Genomic DNA, 27,149 nt, shown 5'->3' on the forward strand with positions numbered 1-27,149 from the left:
CAGTATTATTCTCTGTGTTCTGCTACTTTTGTGGGGTTGTACTTTCACTTCCACCGGAGAGCTAAAACATACCAGATTACAGAACTAAAGCTTCCAGGATTCTGTTTTACAAAAACAAAACAACCCCTGCCCCCCAAAACCAAACATAAACTGTGCTCTACCATATAATTTAACAGTAACAAGGCAAGATTCAAATTTTATATCTTGTACATTAGTATGATTTAGCCAAGAAATATAGTTAGATTGTAATATTTTGTTTTTGCGCCATACATGAACTAGGGCTATTAAGGATACATTTCAGAGCATCCAATAGAAAGCAATATTAGGTTGAGTGTAAATTAATAGCTCATCAGCAAACTGCTGCCAAGTATCTCAGGTTGTGAATGTAGTTACTACACAAAGGCTTCAGTACTGCAGAAACATGACATGACAATTTTATTTTTTTGTATATTGATGTCATTAGTATGCACTATTCAGAATTTTGCAAGCTAAATCAGAGTAATCAGCATTTAGATTTATATAGAACAGTCTCGGAACAATAATTAATCAGATGTAAGAGCACAGAAAATATCCCTGATAACAGACAATAGATTTTGACTGAAACTGAACTGGAAGCAGGTTGGGCTGCAATGTGAGAACAATTAATTCCATACCAAGAAATCTTCTTCAGGCAGAGCGGAAATAAAGGCTGGCTCAATGGCTTGAAGAAAATCAAAACCTTGTGTTGCCCACCTGTCAAGCAGAAGATAATTGTTCATTAGCTAAAAACAATTACATAAACGTCACATGAGTTCTAGTGACTTATCTTAATATACATGGTTATGGGTACGTCTACACTGCCAAAAAAGACTCTTGGCAACAAGTCTCAGAGCCCAGATCAACTGATTTGGGCTTGCAGGACTCACACTACGGGACAGCAGCACAGATGTTCAGATTCGGACTGGAGCCCAGGATCTCAAACCCTGCAAGGCAGATGTGTATCTCAGAGCACAGGCTCTAGCTCAAATGCAAATGTCTACGCTGCTATTTTGACATCATAGAGCAAGCCCAAGTCAACGGGCCCAGGCTCTGTGGCTCACTGTTGCGGGTTTGTTTATTTTTGCATTGTAGACATACCCAATGACTGCTGTTTACTTGCATATATTAACAAAAGTTCTGTATAACAGTTTGGATTTATGTACAGAGTGAAGTACCTGGCTTTTGCTAAGGGGTTAATCTTTAGCCAGGTGGTAAATGGACATGAAATTCTGAGTTCGGGACTTTTAATATGGATGTCACCAAATAAAGTTAGTAGGCTACATTCTTCAGGCCTGGTTATACACCTCAGCCCACTAATGTTTTAAGAAGTACATATGAATTCCCCACAATATGTTTTAAAGTGCCCAGCCCACAACATAAGATCTTAGTGACTCCTTATTAAAGGAGTTGCCAACAACTCCTTTCTGGGCAAAATCAAAGATATGGTACTAGCATGTAGACTTAAGCAGAATCTGACCAGTATTAATATTATATACCTATTCCAATTGAGTTTCAGCTCAGATTGAAGCACTAAGGAGTGCAGTTGTCACTTGTGGATGATCTCTTTCAAGCTGTAATCTGCATGAGACATTCATTCAAAAGTGACTGAATCCTATAGAGGTTTCTGATATCAACAATCACAAAATACTCCTGTACCATCTATGGAAGCCAAGTGAGGGTGCAGTTATGCTAGGTCGGCTGTCCCAATTCTCCTGATCAATCTGGGAGTAGGGTGATGGGTAGCTTGTCTTCCTCCTCAAGAGCTCTGAGGTGTGGTGTTTTACATGGTTCAATCTTGTCATCCCTCTTACTGAACATATGGGGAGATTGAGATACATCATGGGCAACGCTGCCAACAATATGCTGATAACACCCAAGCCTAAATCTTTCACATTCAGAGCAGACAATCCTACTGCCCAACAATCCAAACATCTGCATAAAACTGGAATATGGATGCAAGAAAGCTGGCTTAAGCTAAATCTGGGAAGGAGGTGAAGTTGGCAAGAAGAAAAAAGCACTTCGAGTAGCTACAGGAAAAAATGGTTACTTGTTCTGTAACTGTTATTCTTTGAGATGTGTTGCACAGGTACATTTCACTTTAGGTGTGTGTGTGTCCAGTACAACAGTCAGATTCTTCCCTTAGCGGTATCTGTTGGGGCAGAACATGAAAACTCTTCTGCCTCATACTGCTGCACAGTGATATAAAGGGCAGGGCTGTCCCTGATGCCCTCAGTTCCTTCTTAATGGACAGATAAGTGTAACACATCTCAAAGAACAACAATTACAGAACAGGTAAGTAATCATTTTTTTCCCTTCTTTGAGCCATTGCACATGTCCATGCCACTTCAGGTGAGTCACAAGAAGTTCATCTGGAGGTGGGTTTCAGAGTCTACCTGAACAGTTGACTGACAGACTACTCAGAAATCCAGGATGAGATTCTCTGGAGCAAGACTGGAAGGCCTTTCATCCTCTCTGCAACCATCACAAACAGCTGGGAGGAACACCTAAAAGACCTAGTTCTGTCCAAATAAAACACTAACATCCTTCTAACTTCCAGGTATGGAGTCTCTCTTCATCCTGAGGAGAATGGGGCTTAGGAAAGTTGGTAAGTTTACTGCTTGATTGAGGTGGATCAGGGAGTAAATTGAATAAAATCCTTTTCCTCCATGACTCCCAAATGGAGGAGAGACTGGACTTCACACAGGAGGTCTCTGAAGAGGGACAGAGAAAGATTGAAAATCTGAAGTGTATCCCCATTCCACTGTGCTTAGAACCCACTGGTCTGTGGTAAAATAGGCCTAAAGCACACTGAAAGTGGGCTAAGCTGCTGGAAAAAACAGGGGTAGGAGAAAGTAGCCCAAGACAGACTGATATTTTGCCCTCAACAAGGTAGTCAAACACATTGTTTGGTCTTTCTGGATTCTCCAGAAGGTCTGGACAAAGACATAAAATGAGCATGAGGACGGCTCATCCTGTAGTTTTTCCCCTTTCTTCCTGGAGTGGTCAAGCTTGTGTAGGCATGAAAGGTGGGTATTGTTGGTTCGACAGAGAGAAATTGGTTCTTTATAGGGAATGGAGGGTAAATCCTCAATGATTTCAATGTAGTCCTGGAGTCTTTGAGACTTCTCCTCAGTCTGCTGCGAGAATACGGTGGAGCCCTCACAAAGAAGATCCTGTATAGTCTGCTGGACCTCCTGTGGAAGACCAGAGGATTGATGCCATGTACGCCTGCACATCATTATTGCGGATGCAATAGTTGTGGTTGACAAGTCTGCCCCATCTTACGTAGTTTGGTGAGAAGTCTTAGCTATGAGTTTACTCTCATCCAAGACAGCCAGGAACTCTTATCTAGCATCCTCTGTTTACTTGTCCATGAGAACATTATCCCAGAGATAGTAATCATATCTTGCCAGCAAGACTTGCACTTTAGAGATATGAAACTGCAGGCCAACAATGAAATAAATCTTCCTTCTGAAAAAGTTGAGCGTTTTTGCTTCTTTATCCTTTGGGGTAGAAGATGGCCATCCCTGACAGGCTCTTTCATTTACTGCCAAGACAACCAAAGAACCTAGTGAGAGATGAGTGAGAAATGTTTAGAGCCCTGAGAAGGGACATAATACCTGCACTCAGTTCTCTTGACTGTCAGTGACAGAGAGAGGGTGTTTGCCACAGCAATCTTGTAGATTCTAGTATGGCTTCATTTATAGGTAGAGGAAGACAGGAAGGCTCTGCTGACCTCAGTATGTCCACCAGTCTATTGGAACTCTCTTGCATTACCTCAACCCAGATATCCAGAGAGGAAGTAACTTTCCTTAGGAGCTTTTAGTAGGCACTGCAGTCATCCTGAAGAACGGAGGACAATCTAGACAACACCATCTCATCAGATGAAGAGGAGGACAAGTGTAAAGAAGGTTCAGCTAGAGTTCTCCTGTACCTGCCCAGGTGTAAGTTGTGGCATGGAAGGTTGTTCCTCAGTATTGGCGTGGATACCAGGGCAACTTCCTGAGACGCCTCATGATAGCTATCCCATCGTTTGCTCAGAGATCTGGAGAGCAGAGGAACTGGGGATGATTTGTTGGTGGTGGGGAAATCCCATGGGTTCCAATACAACCATAGTAGAGTATTGAAGCCTAACCTCTATCAGCCCAAGGATCCATGTCCCTGGACCACTGTGGCACCTGTCAGATACCAGGGGCATAATCCTCTTGATGAAGGTGAATGACACCTTCTATTCCAAGAGTGAGGGGCACAGGAGCCGATAGCAGACTCTGAAGAAGAACCCGAGCCACCCAACTAGGGAGACGTGGTATTATGCAGTGCTGAAGACTGGTGGTATGTATCCAAAGATGTTGATACCAGAAACAGCATACTTGGCTTGCCTGTAGACGGCACCAAGCAAGGTGGCACTGGACTGTCTGAAGTTGGCTACGCTGGTACTGAGGGTTGGACCTTACTAGCAGGTAACTCCAACAAAGACTGAAGATATATCAGTACTGGATGACTTGTCTCCTGTACTGCTGGAGCACCCAGTTCCAAGAGGCATAGCAGATCTCAGGCCACAGCATAAGCCTTCAGTGTTGTCATTACCACGAGGTTCCCCTTGAGGCTGTTGCGTTGAAGGGGTGATACCACAGTAGGGTCAGTCTCAACAGCACCGGTGATGGAGTCAACAACCCTGGACAAGATGAAGTCGGTAGTGGGACCTGTCAATCATCGGAGGACACTCTACCTTACCATCCAGCTTTCTTGCTGGCAGACAGTACCAAAGACCTCGATTTGGTGGAGAAACCGGGCATACTTTTGAGGCATGCATTTTATGCTCCTTCCTGGACATTGGGGAAGGGGAACAGTCCCAAGAGTATGCTATGTCTGGAGGAGCACTTCTGATGGAAGAAGTGCTCAGTACCTATCCTAAGGGGGAAGGTTCAAATGATGGATGCAAGGTGGACTCCATGAAAAGGTTACCCAGTCTCACCTCCCTATCATTTATAGTCCAGGACTTGAAGTCCCAGAAGATCTGACAACAGTCCCTGATGTGATCCTCCCTGAAGCACTTTAGACTCCTGGAATGAGGTTCACTCACCAGCATAGACTTATTGCAGCTGGTGTAAGCCTTAAAGTCGAGAGACTGAGGCAGGCCCTGGCACTGGGAGTTAGTACTTAGTGTGTTGATTCCCAAATGTTCTATTCAAATTAAGTAAAACAACAATGAAATTTACGCTAAATATTTAGCTAACTAACTATAGATGAATACACTAATTACATACAAGAGAACAAATTACCTGATGGGGAAAACACTTGCAAAGCAAGTCAACACACTCAGACTACCAACATGGGCAGTAAGAAGGAAATGAGAGAGCGCAAGGGTGGTACAAAGGGCAGAGGGGTGGCATAAAGGGAAATACATCACATAGCAGTACAAAGCCACAAAAGGCACACGCATGCATGTGCCGCCCTGACAGGTGCAACTAAGGGAAAAATCTCCAACTTTGATACACTGGGCATGCACACACCTGAAGTGGAATGGACATGTGAAATCACTCGAAGAACTATGACCACACCCTCATCCAAAGACCCGTCATCCAATGCTCAAAATAGTATGTAGTCCCAAGGTCTTGGTAGATTTCTCGTTGCCCCTGAATATCAAACAATGGTAAAATGATTTCTATCATTTTCATCTAGTTAGAAGACTGCACAATCTTCCCTGTTAGAAGACGATCTAGTCACTTGTGAGCCACACTTTTGTCACCTTCAGGCTGGATTAATACAAAGAACTCTTACTGGAGGAAAAGTCATCCAATGCTGCACACATAGTAATTCACCATGCAACACCATCACCTTTCTAACCAGGACACCCCAAAGAATGCATGCTGCACTAATGCTCTGCCATCTTTACTTATTTCTGACCGAATAGTAATTTTCCATCAAGGTGTCAGCCCTTAATTTGAAAGCTTTGGATGGTTTGGGCCCTAGTTATCTCAAGTATCTCTTCTCGCTCTTCTCTGTGACAGCTAACACTCAGGGCAAGGAGTCTGGAAAGAAAAACTCATTAAGCAGTTTCGGTAGTAATTTGCATTGTACTTTTACTATGGAAAATTTCACGATGGGATGCAGCTATTATTCACTGATCAATGCAGAAATATCCCGCATAATATTTAAGACAAGAGCAACACATCATATTGTGATACGGTGCCCAGTTAACCATTACCTGGGTCTAGTGCCTCGACCACTCTCGCATTTTGTTAGTACATAATTCATCCATTTTCTGGCAAAGTTGATATACTTATCTCCAATTTTCTGCCTGAATTCTCCAGACATCAGGCGAACAACTTCTTTGTGGTACTACAATATATTAAAAATTATCCTTCAAGTATTAAAATTAAAATCAAACCATTATATATAATATCTACTGAAATATCTGCTCACTAATAAAACATTACAAGAATGCATGATCACGTCACACTCATATAGTTAATTCTATCCATACAATTTGCATGATTATTTATTTAACAATATCTTCGAGGGAAAGCACCAAATACAAGACATTTAGTGCAAAAGAACCAAGACAAAAAGGTGGCATTTCAGCCATGTGGCATACTGTGTGTGTGCATGCACTCCTTTTAAACAATGCGCATACCAAGTAAGAATTATATTGTCTAGATGGGAACAATACGCAGCTCTGCTATCGTATAGATCAAGTCTCAAACTAGCATTGAGTAATACTCACACCTTACAGGCAAATTTAATTTAAGTAGTACATGGAAAGAATAAAGTCTTTGGATACGTAGTAGATATGTGCACTAAAAGATTCAATAGGAACATGGGCTGTTTTAGAAGACCATTCTTACAAGGACTCTTGTACATAGTGAAGTGTGCACTGTCTCAAAGGTGTATCTATAAAGGGTTTAAAGGAATCAAACAAGTGAAAATATATCAGAAACAGCCTGAAGTTGACATTTCCTAGTTGGCGCAATAAGGCAGGCATTGATGAGCTGCATCCACTGACATAAAGGGTTTAAAGAGAACCTTAGAATAAGGGCTCAACATTAAAAAATTAAAATATTTTGCATTTACATAGTAGCTTGTATGGGCCTAGAAAGAAAAAATGAGGCAGAGAAAGATCAAATGATACAGTTCACATCAGAATATTTCTGACCTCCTGCAAAAATTTGTCAACAAAGCCTGAAAGCACTAAACTTTAAATTCAGAGTGCCAACTAGGAATGCCTTGCCAAAACAAGAGTTTCAATGAGTTTGAGAGTTTGGCAGATTCAACAGATCTGCTCTCTCTCTTATGCAGTCTAAAGTTTTAATTTTCACACCAAAAAAAGATTTGCAATGCACCACAATATACTCATAAGAATTAACAGAATTCACTCAAAACATAATTCACTAATTTTTGTGAGTGAAAGAGTTGAATTTTATCAGTTCCCCCCCAAATAATATGCTAAAAACATTATTTTACCACAAACAATGCATTCTATTTTGCTCACTTACCTCAAACCCAAAATTGTAACTCTGAATCATGGCTTCTCGGTAGTATTGCTGCAAAGTGGCGGATTCAGACTCATCAACCTCAGCATCAAATTCAGAAGTGAACATGCGATCAACTCTATCAATGGCACAGCTTATCTTATTGCATAGTTGTAATGCATCGCTCTGAAGAACAAAAAAAGTCAGCTTCAGCTGAAGAGACATACTGAATTAATATTATTTGTAGAACAGTAGTGCCAAAATCCCAAAGCAGTTGGGGTCCCATTATGCTAAGCACTGTAAGGAGACACAGTCAAAGAGTGGACAAAACAAATGCCTGGGTGAAGATGAAGGCACGGTAATAAGAAGATGATTTTATAAGAAAGTACACCCACAGATGTGTTAAGACAATTATGAATTACAATTATGTGACTTAGCAGGTGATGCACTTTATTCATATAGTCAACAATTCTTAATTTATACAGATCTATACAAACCAAACAGTTGCTTAAAATACTGTTTCTTGGCAACAGTGCTATTTTTATCAAATTCTGACCAAAATCTATTGTTTTCTGAGAAATAAATAAATGGCTAATTAATAAATGCCACATTCTCAGAAAATACATTTCACAGTAAGAGCTGGCTGAGTTAGAAAAAGATCACTACTGTTATTATCTATATAAAACACAACACAGAGTCAAATTCTATCCGTAGGTGTGTGAGCACGGGTGCCACTGACTTCAGTGGGAAATATGGGGACAGCCATGACATCTTCAATTAGTAAATCCTCGTTTCCGTTGGTTCTGTGGTTTTGTAGGCCTACCCACTTTCATGTCACATAAAAGCATTTTAATATTTGCTGTCCACAGTTTTGAAAATTCTCCTTATTTTTCCATCATCTCTATAATTATATATAAAAGAAATGAAGTTTGGTTTTTCTGACATTTTGAATACAGGAAATTTGCAAGAACTAGAGAATCTACTTCATTTCAACTCTGTGACCTCTTTCCATGAAACATTTTGTTTTGCCCTGGTTCACGTGTCTACTGTAGTACAGACTGGTTTCCTATTTTTGTGTGTGCAGAGTCTATGACTTGTACATGCACATGATATTGCTCAAAAGTTGCATTCACAAGTGATTTGTGTGACACAATGGAGACTGGACAGAAAACGCAACCTACAACAACTTGTACAAAGTATAAATCCAGAGTTCTGGTCTATCATCATCACTGGAGTCAAATCACATCAACAGCTTTTAAGCCATTTGTGTTTTAATGTATACCAGTGAATGAGATTCAAATGATAAAACAATAAACAACTTTCCTGGAAATAAATTAGAAGGCTGCTTACCTTTAGCTGCTGCAATGCTTTGGCAATGACTGGCTGGCTGGATGTCTGTTCGTGATGCAAAGATACGAGCCCTTCAATAGACTGTTGGAAAGCTTTTCTCTGACTCACAAGATGGGCAGATTGCATGACTACAAAGAGGAGGTTGTCAACCTAGGAATACAAGATTAAACATACTGCCAAAGATGATACTGTCAAGTTCTTACAGATACAATAGGCTCTGGTAGCCATTTTTATGAAAAGGCTGTCTCATAATGGTAATTTTATTATTCCCAAATGTTTTCTGGAACCCAAATTATTATAAATCTTATTCTTTGATACTATAAGGATACTACATTTACACAAAGAGTTCTTCTTAGGCAATTGTGCTTTGACTAGTAGTATGTTTCCTGAATCATTTTTATAAGCATAAAATACATAAATTAAGGTGGGTAGGGCTTTAACACCACACCACTGGGTTGCAAGGGAGACAAACGGTTTCATTTCCTGAAGGGGAGCTCAGATTTCAGAAGTTTGGGAAAAACTGTGCCAAGGAATTCTCAAACCAACCAGTTACACTTAGAAAGTTAACCTGTTAGCAAAATAACTACACTGTCACCCCAAATAAGTGATAAATGCTGGGAATAAGCAGACTTCATTCATGCTACAGAAGAGGCTTCAGTAACACGAACAAACATTTTCTAAGCAGGAAAAACCACAGTTACATTTTCTTAACTGTTGTTCTTCGAGATGTGCTGCTCATGTCCATTCCATTGTAGGTGTGTGCTCGCCACATGCATCAGTGCCAGAAGTTTTTCCCTCAGTGGTATCGGTAGGGGACTGGCTCTGGAGCCCTCTGGAGTGACGGATGTATGCACTGATAAATGGGACGCCGCCGGCTCCCCCCACCCTCCGCTCCTTCTTGCCGGAAACTCCGACAGTGGGGAAGGAATGCAGGTCATGGAATGGACATGAGCGTCACATATTGAACAACAACAGTTAAGAAAAAAAAAAAGTAATTGTCTTTTCTTTTTCAAGTGCTTGCTCATTTCCATTCCATTGTAGGTGACTCCAAGCAGTACCACCAGAGCTGCATAGGAGTTCATGGATGTGTCGATTGCAACACAGCTCTGCCAAAGCCATCGTCATCTCTGGCCTGCTGAGTGATGGCATAATGTGACGTGAACGTGTGTACTGAAGACCACGTCGCAGCTCTGCAGATGTCTTGGATAGGGTCACGCGCCAGGAAGGCAGACGAAGACACCTGAGCCCTAGTTGAGAGAGTCTTCACTATCGGTGGAGGCACAGCCTGCAACAAGTCGCAACAAGTACGGATGCAGGCAGTGATCCAATTCAAAATCGTCTGATAGGACACTGGAAGGCCCTTCATCCTGTCAGCTGCCGCGACAAAGAGCTGCGCCGATAAGCAGAAGGGATTGGTGCATTCCAGGTAGGACAGCCAAAGTGTGCAGCCGCCTCTCCCCATTGGTCAAGTGAGGCTTCAGACAGAATACCGGGAGGAAGATATCCTGGTCGACATGGAAATGTGACACCACTTAGGCAGGAAAGCCGGATGGGGCCGCAGCTGGACCCTGTCTTTGTAGAATATCGTGTACAAGGGCTCTGAAGTAAGGGCTTTGATCTCAGATACATGCTTCACTGAAGTAATCGCTACAAGGAATGAAATCTTCCACGACAGATGGGAAAGGGAAGAAGACGCCATGGGCTCAAAGGGGGAACCCTGGAGAGGACTAGACTGAGGTCCCATTCGGGGACTGGGTCCCGGATTGGTGGAAAGAGCCATTCAGGGCCCTTCAGGAACCTGATCAACATCTTGTGTGAGAATACAGATTTACCCTGGACACAAAGATGGAAGGCTGATATGGCTGCTAGGTGCACTTTGATCGAAGAGAAGGCAAGGCCCTGGTGCTTTAAGTGAAGCAGGTAACCCAGGATGGATTGCAAAGACGACTGGGTTGGGGAGATGTTGTGCTCCAAAGCCCAACAGGAGAAACACATCCACTTTGCCATGTAAGTCACTCTGGTGGAGGGCTTTCTGCTTTCCAGGAGAATCTGCTGTACCTGACTAGAGCAGGCCTGTTCCTCCAGACTCAGCATCCAAGCTGTGAGGTGGAGAGAGGTAAGATTTAGGTGCAGGAGCCGACCATGATCCTGCAAGAGTAGGTCATGGTGGCTGAGCAGTAGCCACGGAGCTAACCCAGCCAGTTCCACGAGCGTTCAGAACCAATGCTGGCAAGGCCACGCTGGGGTGATCAGAATGACTCGTGCCTTGTCACTCTTGATTTTTAAGAGGACTTTGCTGATAAGTGGAATCGGCAGGAAGACATACATCAGGTCTCCCAACCATGACAGGAGAAAAGCATTGGAAAGGGAGCCTCTGCCAAGGCCTCGGAGAGAACAGAACTGATGACACTTTCTGTTCTGTCTGGTGGCGAACAGGGCAACTCCGGACAGCTGTGTAAGGAAGACACCACAAGCTAGTCGTATGGCCATAAGCTCCCTGACATTTATATGTAATGTGAACTCCTCTCAAAACCATGTCCCTTGAGTCCACAGCATACTGAGATGCACTCCCCAACTGAGGTCAGACGCATCCGATAACAGGGAGACCGTGGGTCACGGGCTCTCGAACAGCACTCCTTCTAACACCAACTTCGGGTTGGTCCACCACTGCAAAGAGGTAATTACTTTCAGAGGGACCGTGATGACTTTGTCCAGGTGATGCCTGGCTGGGGAGCAGATTGCTGCTAGACACATTCGAAGAGGGTGCAGCCTGAGTCTCGAATGGCAGACTACATACATGCATGCTCCCACATGACCCAATAGTCTGAGAAAGACCCGGGCTCTGGTGAGCGGATGTGTGGGGACGCAGGCAATTAGATGTGACATTGTCCTGAACCTGGCCTCTGATAGAAATGCTCTGGCTCGGCTAGAGTCAAGTACCGACCCAATAAACTTGATCTGTTGGACTGGGATTAATTTTGATTTTTGTTCACCTATCAGCAGGCCCAGAGTTCGACAAGTGGCTTGCAGCATATTGACGCTGCATTGGACCTGGACCCTGGAGCAGCCCTTGACGAGCCAGTTGTCAAGGCATGGGTAAATCTGGATACCCTGATGCCTGAGGTAGGCCGCAACCAGCAACATGCATTTCGTAAACACTTTTGGTGCTGTTGCTAGGCCAAAAGGAAGCACTGCATATTGGTAGTGGGTAGGGGGGAGAGATAGCTCAGTGGTTTGAGCATTGGCCTGCTAAACCCAGGGTTGTGAGTTCATTCCTTGAGGGGGCCACCTAGGGATCTGGGGCAAAAATTGGTCCTGCTAGTGAAAGCAGGGGGCTGGACTCAATCACCTTTCAAGGTCCCTTCCAGTTCTAGGAGATAGGTATATCTCCAATTATTATTTTATTTTATTTAGTCCCAACTATGAAGCATAGGAACTGTCTGTGACTATGGAATATCGATATGTAAAAGGAAGTGGCTTTCAAATCAAGGGCAGAGTATCAGTTTCCCAGATCCAGGGAAGCAATGATGGAGGCCAGGGAGACCATGCAAAAATTCAACTTCTTGAAATACTTGTTAAGATTCCACAGATCGAGGATGGGTTGCAGACCTCCTTTAGACTTTGGGATTAAAAAATAGAGGAAGTCAAACCCTTTGCCCCTTAAATACAATCAGGACTTCCCACCTACAGAAAGCCTTGCACCTCCTGAGCGAGCAGATGTCTCTGAAAAGGGTCCCTGAAGAGGGACCGGGGGAGAAGGGAGGGGACTTGAGGAGGGGATAGAAATAAACTGGAGGGTATATCCCCCTGCTACTGAGCTGAGGACCCACTGGTCTGATATTACAGAGGCCCAGGCAGGGAGAAAGGGGAGACAGGTAGTTGGAAAATAACAGGGGAGCAGGATCCAGGACACAGGCTGGAAGGTCACACTTGAGTGCACTCTCAAAATGCCTGCTTACCACCCAGTGGGTGACGGGTGGAGCTCAAGTGAGCAGAGGATGCTGGCTGGTGGCCTTGCTAGCACTTATAGCCCTTGCACTTCTCACAGAAGGGTTCTGACCAAGACTGGCTCCCAAACCTATGGGTCTGTTGCAGCTTAAACTACTTCCTTGCCAGCCCCAGCGTGTACAGGCTCAGGGTTTGCAAGATAGCCCTCAAGTCTTATAGGCTGTGCAATTTATTGTCTGTTTGCTCGGAAAACAGTGCCAGGCCATCGAATGGGAGGTCCTGGATAGACTGTTGAACCTCCATTGAAAGGCTCAATGACTGCAAACAGGATACCTGCCTCATTGAAATGGCTGAGGCCACAGTTTGGAGGCTGAAAAGGATCCTAACGGGAGCAGGAAAGAATCCATTGATTGTCCTTCATGTGGGAACGAATGATACGGCTAGATTCTCACTGGAACGTGTCAAGGGAGACTATGCCAGACTGGGGAAGACGCTTAAGGAAACTGAGGCTCAGGTGATCTTCAGTGGGATTCTGCTGGTTCCTAGAGAAGGGCAACAAAAGTGTGACAAGATTATGGCGATCAACAGATGGCTCAGGCAGTGGTGCTATCAGGAAGGCTTTGGGATGTATGGCCACTGGGAAGCATTTACGGACAGAAGACTGTTCTCTCGGGATGGACTTCACCTGAGTAAGGAGGAAAAAAGACTTCTAGGATGGAGGCTCGCCCAACTGATTAAGAGAGCTTTAAACTAGGAATTTGGGGGAGATGGTTGGGAGATGTCCAGGTGATCTCCATGCCGGAATTTAACCTTGAGAGGGAAGAAAACAGAGTAAGAGGGGATACAGTCGTGGACAGAAGAATTGACATAAGGAAGAAGGGTAGTGTAGACACCAGTCTAACAGGTGATGCTGGTGGTAGAATGTCTGTGCCTAAGCGGGTAAAGAATGTCAGTGAAGCCAAACGGCAAAAATTAAGACGTCTGTATACTAATGCGAAGAGCCTAGGCAACAAAATGGAGGAACTAGAGCTACTGATGCAGGAAGTGAAACCGGATATTATAGAGATAACAGAAACATGGTGGAATAGTAGTCATGACTGGAGTACAGGTATTGAAGGCTATGTGCTGTTTAGGAAAGACAGAAATAAAGGCAAAGGTGGTGGAGTAGCATTGTATATCAATGATGAGGTTAACTGTAAAGAAATAAGAAGTGATGGAATGGATAAGACAGAGTCTGTCTGGGCAAAAATCACACTGGGAAAGAAAGCTACTTAGAGCCTCTCCTGAGATACTGCTTGGGGTGTGCTACAGACCGCCGGGATCTGATTTGGATATGGATAGAGACCTCTTTAACATTTTTAATGAAGTAAACACTAATGGGAATTGTGTGATCATGGGAGACTTTAACTTCCCAGATATAGAATGGAGGACAAGTGCTAGTAAGAATAATAGGGCTCAGATTTTTCTGGATGTGACGGCTGATGGATTTCTTCACCAAGTAGTTGAAGAACCAACAAGAGGGGATGCCATTTTAGATTTGGTTTTGGTGAGTAGTGAGGACCTCATAGAAGAAATTGTTGTAGGGGACAACCTTGGTTCGAGTGATCATGAGCTAATTCAGTTCAAACTAGATGGAAGGATAAACAAAAATAGATCTGAGACTAGGGTTTTTGACTTCAAAAGAGCTAACGTTAAAGAATTAAGGAAATTAGTTAGGGAAGTGGATTGGACTGAAGAACTTGTGGATCTAAATGCGGAGGAGGCCTGGAATTACTTTAAGTTGAAGCTGCAGAAACGGTCAGAAGCCTGCATCCCAAGAAAGGGGAGAAAAACCACAGGCAGGAGTTGTAGACCAAGCTGGATGAGCTAGCATCTCAGAGAGGTGATTAAGAAAAAGCAGAAAGCCTACAAGGAGCGGAAGATGGGTGGGATTAGCAAGGAAAGCTACCTTAGTGAGGTCAGAACATGTAGGGATAAAGTGAGAAAGTCTAAAAGCCATGTAGAGTTGGACCTTGCAAAAGGAATTAAAACCGATAGTAAAAGGTTCTACAGCCATATAAAGAAGAAGAAAACAAAGAAAGAAGAAGTGGGACCGCTAAACACTGAGGATGGAATGGAGGTTAAGGATAACCTAGGCATGGCCCAATATCTAAATAAATACTTTGCCTCAGTTTTTAATAAAGCTAATGAGGAGCTTAGGGATAATGGAAGGATGACAAATGGGAATGAGGATATGGAGGTAGGTATTACCTCATCTGAGGTAGAAGCCAAACTTGAACAGCTTAATGGGACAAAATCGGAGGGCCCAGATAATCTTCATCCAAGAATATTAAAGGAACTGGCACATGAAATTGCAAGCCCATTAGCAAGAATTTTTAATGAATCGGTAAACTCAGGGGTTGTACCGTACGACTGGAGAATTGCTAACATAGTTCTTATCTTTAAGAAAGGGAAAAAAAGTGATCCAAGTAACTATAGGCCTGTTAGTTTGACATCTGTAGTATGTAAGGTCTTGGAAAAAATTTTGAAGGAGAAAGTAGTTAAGGACATTGAGATTAATGGTAATTGGGACAAATTACAACATGGTTTTACAAAAGGTAGATCGTGCCAAACCAACCTGATCTCCTTCTTTGAGAAGGTGACAGATTATTTAGACAAAGGAAATGCAGTAGATCTAATTTACCTTGATTTCAGTAAGGCATCTGACACGGTTCCACATGGGGAATTATTAGTTAAATTGGAAAAGATGGGGATGAATATGAAAATTGAAAGGTGGATAAGGAACTGGTTAAAGGGGAGACTACAACGAGTCATACTGAAGGGTGAACTGTCAGGCTGGAAGGAGGTTACTAGTGGAGTTCCTCAAGGATCAGTTTTGGGATCAATCTTATTTAAGCTTTTTATTACTGACTTTGGCACAAAAAGTGGGAATGTGCTAATAAAGTTTGCGGATGACACAAAGCTGGGAGGTATTGCTAACACAGAGAAGGACCGGGATATCATACAGGAAGATCTGGATGACCTTATAAACTGGAGTAATAGTTATAGGATGAAATTTAATAGTGAAAAGTGCAAGGTCATGCATTTAGGGATTAATAATAAGAATTTTAGTTATAAAGTGGGGACACATCAGTTGGAAGCAACAGAAGAGGAGAAGGACCTTGGAGTATTGGTTGATCACAGGATGACTATGAGCCGCCAATGTGATATGGCCATTAAAAAAGCTAATGCAATTTTAGGATGCATCAGGCGAGGTATTTCCAGCAAAGATAAGGAGGTGTTAGTACCGTTATATAAGGCACTGATGAGACCTCATCTGGAATACTGTGTGCAGTTCTGGTCTCCCATGTTTAAGAAGGATGAATTCAAACTGGAACAGGTTCAGAGACGGGCTACTAGGATGATCCAAGGAATGGAAAACCTGTCTTATGAAAGGAGACTCAAAGAGCTTGGCTTGTTTAGCTTAACCAAAAGAAGGCTGAGGGGGGATATGCTTGCTCTTTATAAATACATCAGAGGGATTAATATTAGGGAGGGAGAGGAATTATCTAAGCTTAGTACCAATGTAGACACAAGAACAAATGGGTATAAACTGGACACTAGGAAGTTTAGACTTGAAATTAAATGAAGGTTTCTAACCATTAGAGGAGTGAAGTTCTGGAACACAATTCCAAAGGGAGTAGTGGGTGCAAAAGACATATCTGGCTTTAAGACTAAGCTTGATAAGTTTATGGAAGGAATGGTATGATGGGATAGCTTAATTTTGGCAATTGATCTTTGATTATCAGCAGGTAAGTATGCCCAGTGGTCTGTGATGGGATGTTAGATGGGATGGGATCTGGGTTACTGCAGAGAATTCTTTCCTGAGTGCTGGCTGGTGAGTCTTGCCCACATGCTCAGGGTTTAGCTGATCGCCATATTTGGGGTCGGGAAGGAATTTTCCTCTGGGGCAGATTGGCAGAAGCCCTGGAGGTGTTTTGCCTTCCTCTGCAGCGTGGGGCATGGGTCACTTGCTAGTGGATTCTCTGCAGCTTGAGGTCTTCAAACCACAATTTGAAGACTTCAGTAACTCAGACATAGGTTAGGAGTTTGTTATAGAAGTGGATGGGTAAGATTCTGTGGCCTGCTTTGTGCAGGAGGTCAGACTAGATGATCATATTGGTCCCTTCTGACCCTAAAGTCTACGAGTCTATGAGAGTCCGTGCATCTGAGGCTGCTTGGAGGGCTGCCCTGGCCACCGCCTGCCCTTACTGAGGATAGCCAGGAATTCCTTTCTAGGTTCCTCTGGCAGCTAATCAGAATTTGGCCATGGACTGCCAGATGGTAAAATCATAGTGGCCAAGCAAGGCCTGATGGTTAGCCACTCTCAGTTGGAGGCTGAATGTAGAATAAATTTTGCCTCCTGGTTCTTAGGCATCGATCTCGGTTGGCCCTGTCTGTTGTGCTCCTTGGCTGTCGACACAACCAGTGAGCTTGGGGCAGGGTGGTGACATCATAAAGATACTCATACCCCTTAGTGGGGACATAGTATTTTCGCTCTGCCCGTTTGGAGATGGGGGGCAGTGAGGAAGGTGTCTGCCACAGGTCCTTAGTGATTTTCACCACTCCCTCGTGCACTGGCAATGCCACCCTGGCAGGCGCTGCCACTCTCAGTACATCAATCAGGAAATCCGAGGGGTCTGCCGGCTCCTTGGCTTCTAGCCACAGGTTTGAAGCAACCCTCTTCAGGAGCTCCTGGTGAGCCTTGGAATCATCCTGGGGAATCGGGTGAGAAGGCCCCACTATCCTTCATCAGGCAAAGAAGATAAGGGGGCAGATACAGGCGGGCCTACCAACTGCGCCATTTCTGCCATGGGAGCCTCAGTGGAGGCTGGCTGAAGCTGTGGAGCCTGCTATGACTCTACATCTCAGCCAAAGGGCGGGCAGGAGACTGTTGCCGATCATTTGTCGGATGCCCCCGAGGCTGACTTATACCCCCATGATTGTTGAGGAAATTTCCAGGGGTTGCAAAATTGCCAGGGGGCAGGACACTGGCCCCGGGGCCATGTTGCCACTGGTGGCCCAGCAAGGAATGCCAGTGCCCTCGATGGGTGGCCCTAGCCCATGGGCAGGATTTCCTCCTTGCTGTCCGAACACAAGGAGGGGGATACATGCCTGAGGGACCAGGATGGTGCTGAGGCTGCCTGTCTACCCCGATCCTGTCAGCTCTGATCCCAGACCTCCACTGAGGTTCTGTATGAGGGCGATGACTCTGGGTGCCGCAATCCCAGTGACCGGCAGTGGCATTCAGCGGATCGGCGACGGTACCCCGGTTATTGACACCCTACCTTAGTGAGCAGTGCTGCTCCGTAGATCGGGAACGTGAGTGAGTAAAAACTGATGTGTTGGAGACCATCAGCGTGCTCACGGTGAACCATACTAGTGGTACAGTGATCCGGCTCTGGCGTCTTGACCCCCCAGAGCGGTGCAGCGAGCTGGGCGAGTAGCTTGGTTGCTCCTGGCAGGAGTCGGAGCCTGATCTCCATCTGGAGGGGAAGATCAGCCTCTCCTCCAGCCCTCTCCTTCTCTTTATGGGATACAAGAGAATGTCCTCTCCTGACCTTTCTTTGGTTTTTCGCTAGTACTGGGAATGGGGATCGGCGCCAATCTGAGGCCGGTGCCAGGAGCGCACTCCGCACTGAGGCTGCAGTGCTAGGAGCATACTCCGATTTGGTTGGCTCTGAGGCCAATGTAAGGGCCAACTCCACAAGAAACGCTTAAAGACTGATGTTCCACTGCTTTTTGGACCGCGCTCTGAAGCTCTTGTCATTAATGTGGGTTTCCCCTAAGCACTTCAAACAACTTCGATGGGGATCACTGACTGGCATGGGTTTCTTGCAACAGTCACGAGGTTTGAAGCCCAGGGACCGGGGCATGTCCCGTCTCTAGGCTAAGTCCTATTCGGGACTAACAAACTAATACTAAGTGTACACTAAGGGAACTATAAAACTAACAAATTTCTAACAACTATATACAGAAACTTCACAACTAGGCACAGCTGAGAGGAATAAGCTTGCCGGGGCAAGAAGATGTCTCAGCATCATCACTGGCGGTCAGAAGGAACTGAGGTTGAGGGAAGCCAGTGGTGCCCCTTACACCAGTGCATACGCGCGCCACTGCAGAGGGCTCCAGAGCTGGTCCCCTACAGATACCACTGAGGTAAAAACTTCCAGCACAGGTGCACGTGGTTAGCTCACACACCTACAATGGAATGGACATGAGCAAGCACTCGAAGAACTATGTTATACTTGTGAATTCCTAAAATATGCATATATCCTTTAGGAACTAACATTCAGTGTTTCAGTAAAACCTGCAAAGATATATAAGATAACAGATGGCCCCAGAGCAAAGACAAGGTCACAATTCACACTGTGAGCTGTTAATGACAAACTTAAAGGACTCAGTTGTAATAATGTATTAATTACAGCAGATTAAGTCCAAATTCATCTACATAGTTACTACTCCAGAATCATGACTGTCATTCATAAGGTACTTTAGTATAAAACAAATACAATGTTAGATTCTAATTAAATAATAATAATAGGAGATATACCTATCTCCTAGAACTAGAAGGGAACTTTAAAGGTCATTGAGTCCAGTCCCCTGCCTTCACTAGAAGGACCAAGTACTGATTTTTGCCCCAGATCCCTAAATGACCCCCTCAAGGATTAAACTCATAACCCTAGGTTTAGCAGGCCAATGCTCAAACCACTGAGCTATCCCCTGATCCAATTGGAAACTGCCAATTATTTTTAGGATTAAACTTTTTACATTAAAAAGAATTTTTACAAAGTTTAAAATTTAAACAGAAATGTTTTCAGAAATAGTGTTTTAATTTTCAATGAAAATATACAATTTTTAAACATTTCCCTGCAGTTTAGACTATAGAAAGTGTGGAATATTTAGTAGGTCTTCATATATTACTTTAATTTTTTACTTCCTTACTTTTTAAACATTGCCTTTCAAAAAAAATCAATGATTTTTACATATATATTAGATGGTAGATATAATTTCCAAATGAAATTCTGTGTCTTATTTATTTCTTCAAGAAAATCACAACTTTAAAAAAGCCTGATGTTTTAGAATATCTATAAAAAAATATTAACAAGGACGTCATTGGAGACTAGATTAGCTATCATTAGCGTATACTTATCACTCAGCAGTCTGTAGTATTAACAAACAAGAAGCAATGTCTATACATTACAAATAGCGGTATACATGGAACAGGAATTCTAACACTTAACTAGTGGGTCAGCCCAAGAAGTCTGAAGGCAAACCAAAGTTGATTTAGGAGGTAAAAAAGAGTCAGGGCATAAGGGAGCTGAATCAGGCTAGGGATGTGAGGAAGTGTAGAGAACACTGGGAGGAAAAAATCTTATTTGGCTCTGGTGGTAGGGGTCGTGGGCAGCAGGGGAGGCGAGTCCTGGCTGCATATAGTGGAGCAGAGGAAATGGTGGAAGGGACCCCGGCTGGCTCAGAGTATGAATGGGAAGATTTCTTCCTGCAGAGCTTAAGAATTCCTATATTTAGGTACTCACAAGTTTCCTATCACTTTAGTATCTGTGCACCTCACAAACATGAATGAATTCCACTGCACATCAATCCAGTGAGATAGTGAACTATTCGTTCAGTTTCTACACACGGGGAACTGAGACACAGAGATTAAAGCCAAGATTTTCAAAAACAGGAGCCTAAAGTTACAACCTAAATAAGTGGCCTGAATTTCAAAAATGCTGAGCATCCAGTAGCACCAACTGAAGTCTAATTTGAGGCACTCATTTTTTTATTAATATTTGGGAATAAGTGATTTGCCCAGCATCTGAAGCAATTGGCCTCATGACTTAATGCACCCAAAGCAAACACCAATGGCCTATCAGTTCACAAGATATGATGGCTTTTTGCTAAAACAAAACACTATCAGTCTAACTATACATCTGATACTGAACAGCTCTATTGTGAATAATTTATTAATTCTTTTGATTTAATAAGGAAGAATTTTTTATTTTTGGAAATAAAAATGTTACTTTCAAAAATAGTCTCAGATTCAATTCCTGCAATAACATATATTTAGAGATAAAATATCAAAGCAAGAACATACTTAGTTTACTGTCCTTGGTTACTATTATATCTCCAATACATCTTAGTCACAGAAGGAAAAATGTCTGATTTAACATCTATGGTCATTATTCTGGAAGCACGTCACCTCCAAGTAAAAGTAGACATAAAATGGAAAACACGTACCTGCATACTACTTAAGGTATCAACAGTTTCCACCTGAGGCACTATTTTGACTGGCTGTCCTTCCCATGTGCTCCAGCTGTCACCTAATTCATGGTCTTTATCACTGTGCTTGGTCATCAGTAAGTAGGCCTCATATGCAACCTCCTCTGAATCTTTAGAACAATCCTTTCCTGCAGCTGCATTCATCAGTTGTAAAATCACAGATTTCTCCCCTGCAAGGTTATCTGGGACAAACACATGTAAGTTTTCAAGTCCAGGGATTTGTACCTGCAGAAAGAATAAAATGGGATTTGGTGAGCAAAACTGCAGGCCACCACTCAGCTTCTCAGGATGTTGTATATGCAGCACAGTCCGCTTAAAATGGTCATTTCAGCTCTAGATATATTCCCCATTTTAAGTATAGAAAATATTACTAAACTGGCAATATCTCTAGGAGTGCAGCCATTCTAGCAATATACCCACTTTTAATCACATCACACCACCTGTGCTGATGACATGCTAAAAATCAAAGTAACACACTAAGTATGGTAATGCCACAGCAACTCAGAATACAGAGTTGCTCCCACACACATCTTTAAATGATTTTTTACATGCATCATTGAAAAAGATGTATGTATATATACCTCTCTCATAGAACTGGAAGGGACCTTGGAAGGCCACTGAGTCCAGCTCCCTGCCTTCACTAGCAGGACCAAGTACTGATTTTGCCCCAGATCCCTAAGTGGCCCCCTCAAGCACTGAACTCATGACCCTGGGTTTAGCAGGCCAACATTCAAGCCACTGAGCTATCCCTCCCCTTAGTGTTAGCTGTCCCTTCCCAATGTTAAAATCATTATAAGGAACAAAGAAACAAGTTACCACTGACATGACATTAAAAATCAGTTTCCTTCTGCTTAAACAATGGAATATTTAAAAAAAATTCAGGGGAAAAGTTCACTCAATTTCTGGAACTATTCATATAACTTTCCTTCACAGCCCATGACAGAAACACATACTGTCTCCGCATAAAAGGACTGATCAAAACAATGGCTTGTCTTTTTAGTTATTGATGACACTCAAATTTACAGAGGTTAATTTGTTTTGTATTATTGTGATAGAGTCCAGGACAAATTTCCATTGTAAAGTAAAGCGTTATTTAAGGAATATTACATATGTTAAATAAATTTCTTTTTAAAAAAATGGTGCCACAACTCTTTTTATGATAAATAATAATAGGAGATATACCTATCCCCTAGAACTGGAATGGACCTTGAAAGGTCATTGAGTCCAGCTCCCTGCCTTCACTAGCAGGACCAAGTATTGATTTTTGCCCCAAATCCCTAAATGGCCCCCTCAAGCACTGAACTCACGACCCTGGGTTTAGCAAGCCAATACTCAAACCACTGAGCTATCCCTCCCTCTAGCTTAGGAATTAGTGATGTCAGAAGTTACTTATAATGGATCTCATACATTAAGGCAATTTATAGAGAGGAAAGAGCAAAATCTCCAAAGATGATGCTATTCAAGCGCCCAGTTAAACTGAATTCTCACTCCTCTTGTTCATTGTAAAACAGATCTTCACAAATAACTACATTTTTGAATATACTATTCCAAAAATAAGACTGCTGCCTCCCTTCCTGGACACATCTTAATAACTGCTTAATGGCAGAAAGCAATGAAAACGAGCTATCGCGCATAATCCATTTTTAAAATTACATCACTCAGCCATTTACACATTATTTCTTCACAAAGACCAGAATTTGTCCATTTTCTTTTCCCTCTCTTTATCATGATCCCTTCAGCAGGTTTTGGGACCGAGGTCTGAAAATCCTTCCTTTAATTTTGCCTGTTTACGGCCTTCTCCTGCCCCCTAGGCCTAACATGTCAGTCAGCATTTTTCTAGCTGCAGACAAGACAAAACTCTATTCAGAGTCTGTCAGGACTCATCTACACTAGTTTCCCTGTGCAAGGAAACAGTTTCTATAAACAGCTTTTACAAACACAGCTGCACTGGCTGGAATGTAACAAAACATTTAAAAAAATTCAAGATTACTAAGGTTAGATAACTACTAGTTTTTCAGTTTTCAAAGCTAAGCCCACACCCTCCACCACATCTAAATTCACACAAATCATTTTAAACAACTATGTTTATACCAGTTTCCTGGCATAGAGGAAAACAGTGCAGTAGGAACCCTCAATATGTCAATGCCTTTCCGTTGGGAGGAGGGGACACTGCAAAGGTGATTTAAGGAACTTTTAATCCCCTAAACCCAACTCCTTAGGCTAAATATGACCTCTGCTATAAGGCTAAATTCAAATACTGCACTCAACATTTTTAAAATTACTTTTCTTAATTTTACAATTTAAACCAGTTTGATTAGAGGCTGCAAGAAAACTTTAAACTACAAGGCTGTTATTGATACTTTAGAAATAAAAAAGAAACATTTTGTGAAACTAATTAGCATCTGATCTGACTAGGCTGCCAACATTAAAAGTCAAATGCATTTTTAGAAAGCCAAGATGATAAATCCCAAAATCCGTTTTGGAAAAAAGAAGGTTAAAAGATCTCATTACAGAATAGATGCAATAAAAAACACATTTCAAACTATCGATTTTATTCTCCCCTCAAAATGTATGTACAACTCTGATTAATACTAACTAGACTTATGTTCACACATAGGTTAACAGACTACTGTCAAGGAAGAAATTTTACATTATAAGTTTTACACACCAAAGACAAAAGGACACAGTAGGAAACTCTATTACCATAGTATCTGAGTATCTCACAAGCTTTAGCGTATTTATCCTTGCAACCTTTGTGAGGTAGGGAAAGGACAGTTTCCTTTTTCTTCGAGATGTGTTGCTCAGGTGTATTCCACAGTAGGTGTGCGTGCACGCCACGTGCACCAGTGCCAGAAGTTTTTCCCTTAGCAGTACCCGTACTCAGGGAGCGCCACTGTGACCCCTAGAGTGGTACCTCTATACTGGGCTATAAGGGGAGCTGCGCACTCCTCTCATATCTCAGTTCCTTCTTGCCGGACAACTTTGACCGAGGGGAAGGAGGGTGGGATGTGGAATATACCTGAGCAACACATCTCGAAGAACGCCAGTTACCGAACAGGTAACTGCCCTTTCTTCTTCGAGTGATTGCTCCTGTGTATTCCACAGTAGGTGAATCCAAGCTATCCCTGTTGGAGGTGGGTAGGAGTTCACGATAGACTGGGAAGGAGTACTGCCGAACCCGGCATCATCCCTAGATTGGGAGACAAACACGTAACGCCCAAGTGGCCACTCTACAAATGTCTTGGATAGGGACATGGGCTTCAAAGGCAGCTGATGAGGTCTGAGCTCTCATTGAGTGTGCCCTAAAGACTGGTGGCGGGGGAACCCTGCCAGGTCATAGCACATGCATATACATGAGATAATCCAGCGGGAAAGACGCTGGGTGGAAATAGGTTGCCCCTTCACCCGCTCAGCCGAGGCAACAAAATGCTGCAAGGATTTCCGGAAGGGTTTGATCTGATCCAGTTAAAATGCCGGCGCTTTACGTACATCGAACATGTGGAAGCAGCGTTTGTTGGAGGAATGGGGCTTAGGACAGAGCATAGGGAGAAAGATGCTCTGGTCCATGTGGAGGGCGGAGATCACCTTCGGGAGGAACGCCGGGTGTGGGCGAAGCTGGACTTTATCCCTGTGGAAGACCATATGGGGGGGTTCTGAGGTCAAGGCCCTGAGTTCCGAGACATGGCAGGCCGACGTTATTGCTACAAGGAAGGCCACCTTCCATGAGAGGCGAGACCAGGAACACATGGCCAGAGGTTCAAAGGGAAGACCGGTGAGTCGTGACAAAACCAGGTTCAGGTCCCATTGTGGCATGGGGGGGTCTAGCGTATGGGAACGAACGGTCAAGGCCCATCAGGAAGCAGGAGGTCAGATTGGGAAAAGACCAAGTGCCCTTGCACCAGCGGGTGGAAGGCCGATGTGGCCACCCAGTGTACCCTGACCGAGGCGGGTGCCAGTCATTGGGTTCTAAGGGACAGGAGGTAGTCCAGGATAAGCTGGAGAGGTGCGGAGGAGGGAGAGACTCCCTGCTCACTTGCCCACTTGGAGAACCTGGACCACTTTGCCCTGTATGTAAGGTACATGGACGGCTTCCTGCTTTTCAGGAGGACCTCCTTACCTGGTTCGAACACCTGCCCTCCTCCTCGCCTAGCCGAGGAGCAACCACGCTGTAAGGTGGAGCACGGCTAGATTGGCATGGAGGAGGCATCCCCCACTCTGGGAGAGGAGGTCCGGGCGAAGTGGCAGCAGCTCGGGGGGGCCAAGAGGTGAAGGAGGGTCCCGTACCAGTGTTGGTGGGCCCATTCTGGGGTTATGAGGATGACTCTCGCCTTGTCTGCTTATACCTTTTGCAGGACTTTGTCAATGAGGGGGAATGGTGGGAAAGCGTAAAAGAGCCAACCCGACCACCGAAGGAGGAACGCATTGGAGATTGCGCCCCTCCCCGGAGCAGAACCGGGGGCAACACTGGTTCTGGCCGGATGCAAAGTGGTCGACCTGGGGAACTCCCCACTCTCAGAAGAGCCGGTGAGCGACCTCCGAGTGAAGCGACCACTCGTACTGGGGGGAGAAGACTTTGCTGAGGCAAATCTGCTTGTGTACAGCAGACACCCGGGAGGTGTGCAGCCCTCAGAGAGATATCATTGGCTATACAGAACTCTCATAGGCTCAAGGCTTCCCGGTAGAGGGCTAGGGAGTGAGTCCCGCCTTGCCCGTTGATGTAGTACATGGCAGCAGTGTTGTCCGTGAGGACCCTGACCAGCCTGCCACGAAGGTGCGTATGAAAGGCCACGCACACTAACTGTACCGCCCTGAGCTCTTTGACATTTATGTGAAGGGACAAGTCCCAGGATCAAACATGTCCCTTGGGTTTGCATGTTTCCTGTGTGGGCTCCCCAACCCAGGTCCAACACGTCAGTCACCAGGTCTACAGATGGGCTGGCATCCCGAAAGGGAACAGTTTGCAGCATATTGCTCAGGCAAGACCACCACTGAAGGGAAGCCAGTATCGGGGACGGAACTGTGAGAACCTTGTCCAGCCCGTCCCGGGCCTGAGAGAATTGGGAGGAAAGCCAGAGTTGGAGGGGCCTCATTCAGAGTCTGGCATGGCAGACTATGTACGTACATGCCACCATGTGGCCCAGAATTCGAAGGCATGCTCCCACCGTTGTTACCAGGAAAGCCGTGACCAAGGCAATGAGATCTCTCAGGGCCTCGAACCTGCCTAGGGGGAGACAGGCTGTGGCCCTCGAAGAGTCAAGCAGCGCCCCAATGAACTCTATGCGCTGAACTAGAACTAAGGCTGATTTGGTCTTGTTCATCACTAGGTCGAGACTGGCGCATGTAGAGAGAAGAAACTTCACATGGGTCTGCATCTCGGAATGCAAGTCGCCCTTGAGTAGCCAACTGTCCAGGTATGGGAAGATCTGCACCCCCTCCCGCCTGAGGTAGACCACTACCACAACAATACACTTCGTGAAAACCCTTGGTGCCATGAATAGGCCAAACAGAAGGACTGCAAACTGGTAGTGGTCTAGCCTCACTAGGAAGTGGAGGAAGTGCCTGCGCCCCTCGAAAATATGGATGTGGACGTATGCGTCCTGGAGGTCCTGGAGGTCCAGGGACGCATACCAGTCCCCCGGGTCCAGGAAGGGGATAATAGAGGCCAGGGACACCATGCGGAACTTGGAGCAGGCCAGGAAACTGTTTAGGCCCTGGAGGTCCAGGATGGGCCTGAGGCCTCCTTTGGCCTTCGGGATCAGGAAGTACCGGGATTAGAACCCCTTGCCCTGGAATTCTACTGGTACTCTTTCCACTGCCCCCAGGTGCAGTAAACAGTCCACCTCCTGCCCCAGGAGGTGGACATGCTCCGGGTCTCCAGGGGAAAGCGGGTGGTTTGGAGGGGGTGAGGTGAACTGCAACATGTAGCCCTTGGAAATGGTGCTGAGGTCTGATGTTATACGGGACCACACTATGTGGAAGGCAGACTAACGGTTGCAGAACACAAACTTTATTAATCGGGGGGTCTCCCTGGCAACTGGC

At 44.3% G+C, this 27,149-nt stretch overlaps 1 protein-coding gene across 8 annotated transcripts in view; it reads right to left on the minus strand.

Annotated features, from left to right (window-relative positions):
• Positions 1-27,149, minus strand: part of MAP3K4 (mitogen-activated protein kinase kinase kinase 4) — a 166,345-nt gene that overhangs the window by 44,729 nt on the left and 94,467 nt on the right. For all 8 annotated transcript variants that reach the window (XR_007773825.1, XM_050949014.1, XM_050949017.1 and 5 more), the window contains 5 exons: positions 21,069-21,335; positions 8,841-8,990; positions 7,515-7,676; positions 6,227-6,360; positions 654-732 (listed from right to left, as the gene is read on the minus strand). Coding sequence is in view for 7 of the 8 variants with exons in the window: in XM_050949014.1 (XP_050804971.1) it covers positions 654-732; positions 6,227-6,360; positions 7,515-7,676; positions 8,841-8,990; positions 21,069-21,335 (792 nt within the window). In the remaining variant the exon portion in view is untranslated. The remainder of the gene's footprint in view (positions 1-653; positions 733-6,226; positions 6,361-7,514; positions 7,677-8,840; positions 8,991-21,068; positions 21,336-27,149) is intronic.

Source organism: Gopherus flavomarginatus, chromosome 4 (assembly GCF_025201925.1).
Source record: "Gopherus flavomarginatus isolate rGopFla2 chromosome 4, rGopFla2.mat.asm, whole genome shotgun sequence".
Lineage (NCBI taxonomy): Eukaryota > Metazoa > Chordata > Testudines > Testudinidae > Gopherus > Gopherus flavomarginatus.